The sequence below is a fragment of the Tachysurus vachellii genome, chromosome 11 (assembly GCF_030014155.1).
Source record: "Tachysurus vachellii isolate PV-2020 chromosome 11, HZAU_Pvac_v1, whole genome shotgun sequence".
Taxonomy (NCBI): Eukaryota; Metazoa; Chordata; class Actinopteri; order Siluriformes; family Bagridae; genus Tachysurus; species Tachysurus vachellii.
Genome location: NC_083470.1, coordinates 3,842,501 through 3,852,036, shown reverse-complemented (window position 1 = coordinate 3,852,036; position 9,536 = coordinate 3,842,501). Strand labels below are relative to the sequence as shown.

Sequence of the window (9,536 nt, the reverse complement as noted above, 5' to 3'; positions counted from 1 at the left end):
AACCCTAAACAATCTGACTTAATCTAATCACCCCTAACTCAACCCACTCTACCCTAAACAAACAATCTCACTTAATCTAATCAACTCAACCCACTCTACCCTAAACAATCTCACTTAATCTAATCAACCCTAACTCAACCCACTCTACCCTAAACAATCTGACTTAATCTAATCAACTCAACCCACTCAACCCTAAACAATCTCACTTAATCTAATCAACTCAACCCACTCTACCCTAAACAATCTGACTTAATCTAATCACCCCTAACTCAACCCACTCTACTCTAAACAATTCCACTTAATCTAATCAACCCTAACTCAACCCACTCTACCCTAAACAATCTGACTTAATCTAATCAACCCTAACTCAACCCACTCTACTCTAAACAAACAATCTCACTTAATCTAATCACTCCTAACTCAACCCACTCTACCCTAAACAAACAATCTCACTTAATCTAATCACTCCTAACTCAACCCACTCAACCCTAAACAAACAATCTCACTTAATCTAATCACTCCTAACTCAACCCACTCAACCCTAAACAATCTCACTTAATCTAATCAACTCAACCCTAAACAATCTCACTTAATCTAATCACCCCTAACTCAACCCACTCTACCCTAAACAATCTGACTTAATCTAATCACCCCTAACTCAACCCACTCTACCCTAAACAAACAATCTCACTTAATCTAATCAACTCAACCCACTCTACCCTAAACAATCTCACTTAATCTAATCAACCCTAACTCAACCCACTCTACCCTAAACAATCTGACTTAATCTAATCACCCCTAACTCAACCCACTCTACCCTAAACAATCTGACTTAATCTAATCAACTCAACCCACTCAACCCTAAACAATCTCACTTAATCTAATCAACTCAACCCACTCTACCCTAAACAATCTGACTTAATCTAATCACCCCTAACTCAACCCACTCTACTCTAAACAATTCCACTTAATCTAATCAACCCTAACTCAACCCACTCTACCCTAAACAAACAATCTCACTTAATCTAATCAACCCTAACTCAACCCACTCTACCCTAAACAATCTGACTTAATCTAATCAACCCTAACTCAACCCACTCTACCCTAAACAAACAATCTCACTTAATCTAATCACCCCTAACTCAACCCACTCTACCCTAAACAATCTGACTTAATCTAATCAACCCTAACTCAACCCACTCTACCCTAACCAAATCTATTTACCCCCAACCCAACGTATGCTAACCTAGTGTTCCCAAACCAATCTAAACCCGACTCAACCTGATTCAAACAAACAAACAAACAAACAAACAAACAAACAAACCTCTCCAAACAAAAGAATACTAAATCTATCTGAGGAATACAGAAGTACAGTACGTACCACTACCAGGCCACAAAGTTCAGTCTTTGAAGGAAGAAAACGTAGAGAAAGTCTTTATTATTGTGTTTAAGAACATTCAGCTAACTTTATAACCAAATATCCCTGATTATACCTTTAATTAGACTTTGTGGGAAATGAAATGAATTCTGTTCGATCACAGCTGATCTAATCAGAACTGCGTGAGCTCGTCTTCTCTCACATCTTTTCACCGATAGACGCCGTAACCTATTAATATCAACTTCACCATAAAAGGAAATGTTTGGTTTAATAGTGTAGCGATAACTCCTAACGTCGCTACAGACCGCTAGTGCTGACATTAGTTAAATAGTCTGTTGAAGCGTCGAAGTCGTTATGAACCGCTTTACCGAGCTGGATGTTGTAAACGGTAATAAAAGCCGTCAAAAGATAAGAACCAGCTGGTTTGTTTCGAGTAAGGTTTTGAGTCGATTTTGTAATAATCGACCGACGGCACGTGTTATGTGGGATGTGGTATCTCAGTGGTTAAGGTGTTGGGCTACTGATCGGAAGGTCATGAGTTCAAACCCCAGGTCCACCAAGCTGCCACTGCTGGGCACCTGAGCAAGGCCCTTAACCCTCAGTTGCTCAGTTGTAAGTCACTCTGGATAAGGGTGTCTGCTAAATGCCGTAAATGTAAACGTGTTCGTTCTTCGTCTATCGTTTGCATATCGTAAATATTCCGTGTACAGTCTCATTTTCTCTGCATTTTATCTCGTCGTGTTTGCACATACTGGGGGGAAAAAAAAATCAGAATTGGATTAAATCCAGCAATAAAACTTGCAGTGCGTTCACTCTGCGCACCACAAAACTATTGTAATAACATAACCACTGTGATGAATTATTCATAAAATGTTCTGCACACCAGAAATCAAATCAAGCCTTTTATAAGAACACCAGCACTAGAGGAGGTAGGGAAAAAAAAAGCACAAAAAAAAAAAAACATCTTGGACAAACGAGTGAAAGCGAAAGCATCCAAGCAGAGTGTGTGGATTCCTAAACAACATAATTTATTAGATCCATTGACGTAGGAAAATAATCTAAAGTCATGCAGGCAAAATGTGCAAATTAAATCTCTATCACTGACAGCAATGAGATCACACAGTCGAAATATATCCGAAGTTAACGTTTGTAAAAAATAAAAGTAAAAAAATGTTAGTTTGATAAGTTTGAATGTGAAAATCAGCACATAATCTACATGGAACATTCGTTTGGATTATCATCGGATTATTACGGTATCGCTGATTCGCGATACGAAGCCATTTGTGCAAAATCGGACTTATTTCTGGGGTCTGGGGCACGATAAAAAAAATCTATTTTTTTAAACATAGCGATTAATATTTGGCTACAATCAAATATGTCAATTGACTGAGTTAAAAATTCGACAAAGTAAGAAGTTTTTTTTTTTTTTTTTAAATGTGAAATCGAAAGGACACTTTAATGATATACAAAAGGAGGTAATCAAATAAAATAACGTTCACCGTTAGAACAAGATTGTATTAAACCTCATGATGTATTTCTGACAGATCAGACAGCATTAATGGCTCAAACTGACATTTACTGTACGTATGCGACGTAATCGTGTGCAAAAACGTTAGAGCTCGGGTTCTCACACCGCTACGATTAAACGAACACCTTTAAAGTCTAAAAAAGGTCTGCTGAATCTACCGCAGCCCAGAGACCGTGTAATAAAAGTGAAACTCCAGATGCATCTAAAGTGATGGATTAATTCAATTCGCTACGGAAGCCTACGGCAAAGATAAAACAAGTGAAGTTAGAGAACGTCCTCGCAGGCAGCTCACGCCGAGTGGACCGTGGTGACCTCGGCAGTAGACGTGACCGTTTATCGTGGGGTCGCCGCTCCACGCCTCATTTAGTCGTTCGCTAAACCAGTCACAGTAGGGCTGAGAAATATGACAACATAACTTCAACATAGTGAGACACCATATGTATGCGTTTTTTTTTTTGTTTTTTTTTTTAGCATGGTTATAAATATGTTTATAACACTGACTGATTTTTAATTACTAAAAAAACAAAACAAAACAAAACAAAAAAAAAAACAGCGAGTTGGACATTAAAACCTTTAGGAGATTTATTATAGCTATCTAAATCCTGATTGGTCAGAAGGTTTTGATTAATTTTCTTAATTAACTTTCTGATTGTACTGCCAGCTCTAAGACAAATCGCAGGTTTATATTAATGCCTTCGATCTAATACGTTATCGTATCTATAGCGACGGCTACCCCTGCGGCGGACGCTCCGTATGATCCGAGCGAACCGACCGTAGATGTGATGTTCGTTAATAAATTCTAATTGCAACTGTTGGCAAGTAAGTGGTTTAAGAGGAACAGATCGCTGTGTGACTTCGGGCTGATAGCATCACACGATGATGTGTTGTTCATTGTCCTTCTATAACAGCGCATCCACGTTCACATTTTATTACTTACTTATAACTTTCATGTTAAATTCTAAGTCAGTGAAACAAAAAAAAACAAACAAACAAAAAAAAAAAAAAGCAAACGTTCAACAGATGATGTAAAAATAAAGTGATATTTTTGGGTTACGGTTTTGCTCTTTCCGTAGTCCGTAGAAATCCATGGCCCAGTCATTTAATTAGCGCTTGTTCGACCAATCGACAAACTGCACCCGTTCTGGCTCCGCCCCCATATGAGTATGTTAAGTGCTCTGTACACCCTGATTAAAGAGAAACTAAGTGCTTAGTTACAGACGACTGATCTGATACTGAACTGTCCTATGACACCCTGTCTGGTGGAGTTTCTTAGCCTGGGAATCCAGCACAGTACAGCTAGCGCTCTCCTGCAAGGGTGCTAACAAAAGGCTTTATGCTTTAAGATACCTAACCGTCGTACGATTTGGGGATTCGCGGCTAGACTATAACTAAATTCCTAAGCATCGTGATGCGAGTTTTGGCGTAATCGCCCAACCCTGATTCATAGTTTCACAAACCACTCTGTCAAACTGTGTGGTGGTTATCATTCTGACAGGGTTTACAACTCAAACCGTCTACGCTTTGTACAGAAACACGGCACAGAAAGAAGCCTACAGAGCCGAGTGGTGATCCCTAACGTTATACCAGCATTATACCAGAGACTGTTATTAAAACACAACTGCAGTCAGTGGTCTGACAGCAAGCCTTTCTCAAACACCTCCCTTCTCTCTTTTCTCACTTACTCACACACACACACACACACAGAGCCTGAGAGTTTGTGCAAATTCGGTAGAGAATTGTAATAACATGGGACTGAGCAGCTTTCATCATCTGCTGCACCTGCAAGAACTGGCACCAGCCTCATGCTTTTTCCCATATCTAACACACACACACACACACACGCACATACACGCACACACACGCACACACACGCACACACACGCACACGCACATACACACACACGCACACACACAAACACGCACAAACAGGAATGCAGTGGAAAACCCAATTAAGGTAAGTCCCTGAAGACCACATCAGAGTTAATCATTTTGATCTGAGATTCTTAACCCATGTATATGGATCTGCACACTTGCACAGACACACAAACACACATTCGCACGCACAGACACGTTCACATAAACAGCTGGCTTTGAAATCGTTCTCTCCGTCTCCTGGCATCGAATCACTCCATAAGGCCTCGTCCCTGTTCACCGGGGAGCGCGTCTTTCTCCTCCCTCTCCTCCTGCTGCTTCCTCTCTTTCTCCTCCCCCCCCTGTCGTTCCCCCTCCGTCTCCGTGGGGCTCAGCACATTGCTGTTTTCACCAAGAATGCTGCACAGTTCAGACAGACGCTGCTGCATCTTGGGGATCCCTGAGAGCTGGGTCTCTAACCGCAGCTTCTCGTCCTGCAGCGAGACACGCGTGGATGCGTCCAGCCTTTCGAAGCGCCAGCCGCCCTCGCCGTCAAACTGCAGCAGGTGGGTGTGGTACTTCCTGCGGTCAAAGGAGAAGAGAGCCGTATATATGGCGTAATTAACGCGGACCGTTAATCATAATAGTAGTAAAGAAATAGATCTGAAATCTCATTCATTTCATCTTAAACAGCATTTATTTTCTAGTAAAGGCATGGCGTGAATGCCTGTCAGTCCAAGTGAAGAAACCTTGGTCTATGTAACAGTCAGTACCACTAAATTGTGTCTGTCTGAAGCTGTGGCCTCTGGGCCTGTCAGTGCTAAGGAAGGAGGCGTGGCCTCTGTGCCTGTCAGTGCTAAGGAAGGAGGTGTGGCCTCTGTGCCTGTCAGTCCCAGTGAAGAAGCCGTGGCCTCTGTGCCTGTCAGTGCTAAGGAAGGAGGTGTGGCCTCTGTGCCTGTCAGTCCCAGTGAAGAAGCCATGGCCTCTGGGCCTGTCAGTGCTAAGGAAGGAGGCGTGGCCTCTGTGCCTGTCAGTGCTAAGGAAGGAGGCGTGGCCTCTGTGCCTGTCAGTGCTAAGGAAGGAGGCGTGGCCTCTGTGCCTGTCAGTGCTAAGGAAGGAGGTGTGGCCTCTGTGCCTGTCAGTCCCAGTGAAGAAGCCATGGCCTCTGGGCCTGTCAGTGCTAAGGAAGGAGGCGTGGCCTCTGTGCCTGTCAGTGCTAAGGAAGGAGGTGTGGCCTCTGTGCCTGTCAGTCCCAGTGAAGAAGCCATGGCCTCTGGGCCTGTCAGTGCTAAGGAAGGAGGCGTGGCCTCTGTGCCTGTCAGTCCCAGTGAAGAAGCCATGGCCTCTGTGCCTGTCAGTGCTAAGGAAGGAGGCGTGGCCTCTGTGCCTGTCAGTCCCAGTGAAGAAGCCCTGGCCTCTGGGCCTGTCAGTGCTAAGGAAGGAGGCGTGGCCTCTGTGCCTTTCAGTCCCAGTGGAAGGAGGAAGTAGGCGTGGCCTATATGCCAGTCAGTCCTAATAAAAGAGGCACTGCCTCTGGGTAAGTCAGTACAATTGTAAGTGTCCTGCGTCCCCGTCATGTCATGAAAGTCGTGGCAGGGGTTTGGGAGCAACCTCATTTCTCAAAGCGTCTGTTCTTTAAAATCAAATTATTGTATTTTCATATCATATTGAATTTCTGGCTGCTTTAAATATGATATTTCATACTCAGAGCAACTAATGGTATAAAAAGAACATCTGTCAATTCCCATGTCGTGGTGCCAGGCTTTATTTCTGCCTGTATTCACGTTGTTTCCATAATTATCACGCTTGTTTTTTTTTTTTTTTTACTTAGATCAAACTAGTGAGCTAAAATCCTATTCGTGGACTCGAAACTACTCCGGCTTTTCTCCTCGATTCTCCTCCAGCTGTGCTGGAGCGTGCTGGTTAGAAAGATGACAGAAAGACTCACCACAGAGACGGACGGTGTGTGATCGAGAGAAGCGCGATCCCAGCATCCTTAGCAGCTTCAAAGATTTTCCCCTCCACGTCGATACTAACGGCGCTGGTGCATTCGTCCAAGAGAGCGTATTTGGGCCTGAAGGAAATCAGTCAGAGATCAGTCAACGTACGGCATAAGGCAAGAGGCAGAGCAGTCAATCATGGTCGACTTTACAGGCATGAAAAGATTTTGAAAAACAATCTGCTGCCATGAAAGATCTTTTTTCTCCATCTTTATATTTGCTCAGTATATTGGAAGAAAGTTTCCCAGACCTAAACTCTGAGGATACCGTCACAGTATGTTTCTAGATGGATTAGAATCGTTTTAATGAATTATTTTGAATTATTTGACTGATCTGTTTTCACACAAGAGGGAACAGAAGAAGGTATGAAGGCTCTTCTTTCACCGCATCGACTGTATGCACCAGGTGACACATCGATCGTGTCAGTCTCGAATACAGAAGGTTTAGGGTGACTTGTGGCTGTTCGAATAAGACATTAAAGCTCTCACTTGTGGTAGAACATCCGAGCCATGCCCATTCTCTGCTTCTCTCCTCCAGACAGAACGTCCTTCCAGTCACTCTCTGCATCCCAACCTGCCAAAAACACGACGTACAGTATGAACCACCCGAGTCTAGGCACGGTGCTTTCAATAATATCACTAATTACTTCTATACGTGTTCAAGAGATAAAAAGAACAATAAGTACAAGTGATGTTTTAATAGCACCATCTGCTACCCTCTAAACCCCGAAGCTGAGTAAGTGCTGGGATTCTTCCCACGAATGCATTCGATTCGAATGGCAGAGTGAAAATCTATCGTAAAGCAATAAAAGTTAAAGTCATGATCGCTTAATCAAACCCTTTATCAGCTGAATGAGGTCTGTTACAGCTGAGAAGCACTAAAATGTGCTGTGTCTATGCGAGACCTGCAGCAAAAAAAAAAAAAAAAACACTCAGCAGTGTTTAATGGTGAAGGTGTGAGCTCACCTCCCTCCCGCTCGAGGATATAGAGGAGGTTGACGGTGCGCAGGATTCCCTCCAGCTGCTGATCGGTGAAGCCTCGTTCCCGCATCTCCTGATCCGTGTCGGGATAAATCACCTGATCCCGCAGAGTGCCCACGGACATGTATGGCCTACGCGCGCACACACACGCACACGCACGCACACAGAAATAGAATGAAATGAAATGTCCATTTCATCAGAAAATCTTAAACGTTGGCATTTCCACATCTAGCTCGACGACATACAATCATCTTTAGCTACCCTGCCCATGTAATGACACGTAACAACCCGAAAGCACTTTGGCAAAAGGTCAAATCCATACAGTTCGCCTGAAAATTGTTTCAGATTCTAGAGTAAAGGTGTCATTTTGTGGTAAACGTAAACGTTTTTTTGTAAACTTTTCAGACATGATTGGTGTGCAACGTTGCTTCGTGTATTTCAAACGTACGCTTGCCGCTCGTTTGTTTTCGGACTCGATGGCTTCTTGAACAACGCACACAAATCAGCATGTCGAAGTACCGCTCGGTCGGTCGGATCGATTGGTCAGATGTTTCCGTGATTACGTTTCTGTAACAGAAGCTCTGACGGTCGTTTCATCTGCGAGGCGAATCCCGGATGTTCTGATTATCGTTCGGTTTCCTTTAACGAGGCGTTAATTTGGCATTTGGGAAGGACTATCGAGTGTCAGCGTTTTTTTTTTAACGGTCGGGGGAGAAGCTTTTCCGACAAGAGGAGAATCTTCACTCACGTCAGAGGACGTTTGTCGCATGAGGCTGTTAGACTGTAACGGGATATTTTTGTTGTCTTATTAACTTCAGGAGTATAAATCAGAGTCTGGTGAAGGAAAGTCTGTTTTTAGCAACGTTCTATTGAAATATAACTAACTGTAAATATAACTATAACTATAAATATACTGTAACACAACTGTATAGCTGTTGGGAATAAAGCACTTCAATGACACTAATTATCTCCTACGTGTTTTACTCTACGGCCTCTTTTACTCCGATATAACTTTCTTCCCTCTTTTTTTGCGCTCTACTTCCCTCTTTAACGCACGTCTCTACGTGTTGAGATCGTTGTTAAGCTGTAATGAGCCTAAACATCTCTAAAGCTTAATTGATGTTAGGAACGAGTGTGTTGTCGCACAGCCGCTTTCGGTTGCGCTGCTGCGGGTGTAATCTCTTTCACTTGTGCAATGAGGCGGGCACGTCAAACAGTCGCTCTGCAGGGCCATCTGGACCCACTGCTCTCAGAACCTGCTGCACTTCATCACCACCTTCATCACTACTAATTAGCTTAGCAGGGCATGAAATGAGAATGAACACACACAACACACACACACACACACTTCCATAACTTCTAAACAGTTGGGGGTCCTACTAATGGTTAAATTAAGAAAAAGGCAGCCCCCTGTGATGTGTGACCAGTCTTTGGTCTATAAATCTCATCCCTACTGGAAACAGAAAGCGGTTACCTTTAGTCATGTCCACACGATTACGATGGCGTTCGACTTAAATTCACTGAGAATTTATCGGTGTTAAGGCGATTTAATTAGCTGCCTTATATATTAATATGGTTATTGTAATAGGCTGTACCTCTGTGGGATGTAGAACATGTGCTTCGGCGGAGGTTTATACAGCACTCCGCTGTACACGGGCCACAGGCCGCTCAGGATCCGAAACAGAGAGCTTTTTCCGCAGCCGTTCGGGCCCGTGATTAACAGATGCATTCCTTCGTCCACCTTCGTCGTGTGTACATACAGCGGGTGAAAAACAAGACAGAACAGACAGAGGAATAAG

At 43.3% G+C, this 9,536-nt stretch overlaps 1 protein-coding gene across 2 annotated transcripts in view; it reads right to left on the bottom strand.

The window, feature by feature from the left end:
* Positions 1-2,356: 2,356 nt before the first annotated feature.
* Positions 2,357-9,536, bottom strand: part of abcd1 (ATP-binding cassette, sub-family D (ALD), member 1) — a 17,580-nt gene continuing 10,400 nt past the window's right edge. For both annotated transcript variants that reach the window (XM_060880824.1, XM_060880823.1), the window contains 5 exons: positions 9,333-9,478; positions 7,723-7,868; positions 7,246-7,330; positions 6,706-6,831; positions 2,357-5,339 (listed from right to left, as the gene is read on the bottom strand). In XM_060880824.1, the coding sequence (XP_060736807.1) occupies positions 5,030-5,339; positions 6,706-6,831; positions 7,246-7,330; positions 7,723-7,868; positions 9,333-9,478 (813 nt within the window). In that variant the 3' untranslated portion in view covers positions 2,357-5,029. The remainder of the gene's footprint in view (positions 5,340-6,705; positions 6,832-7,245; positions 7,331-7,722; positions 7,869-9,332; positions 9,479-9,536) is intronic.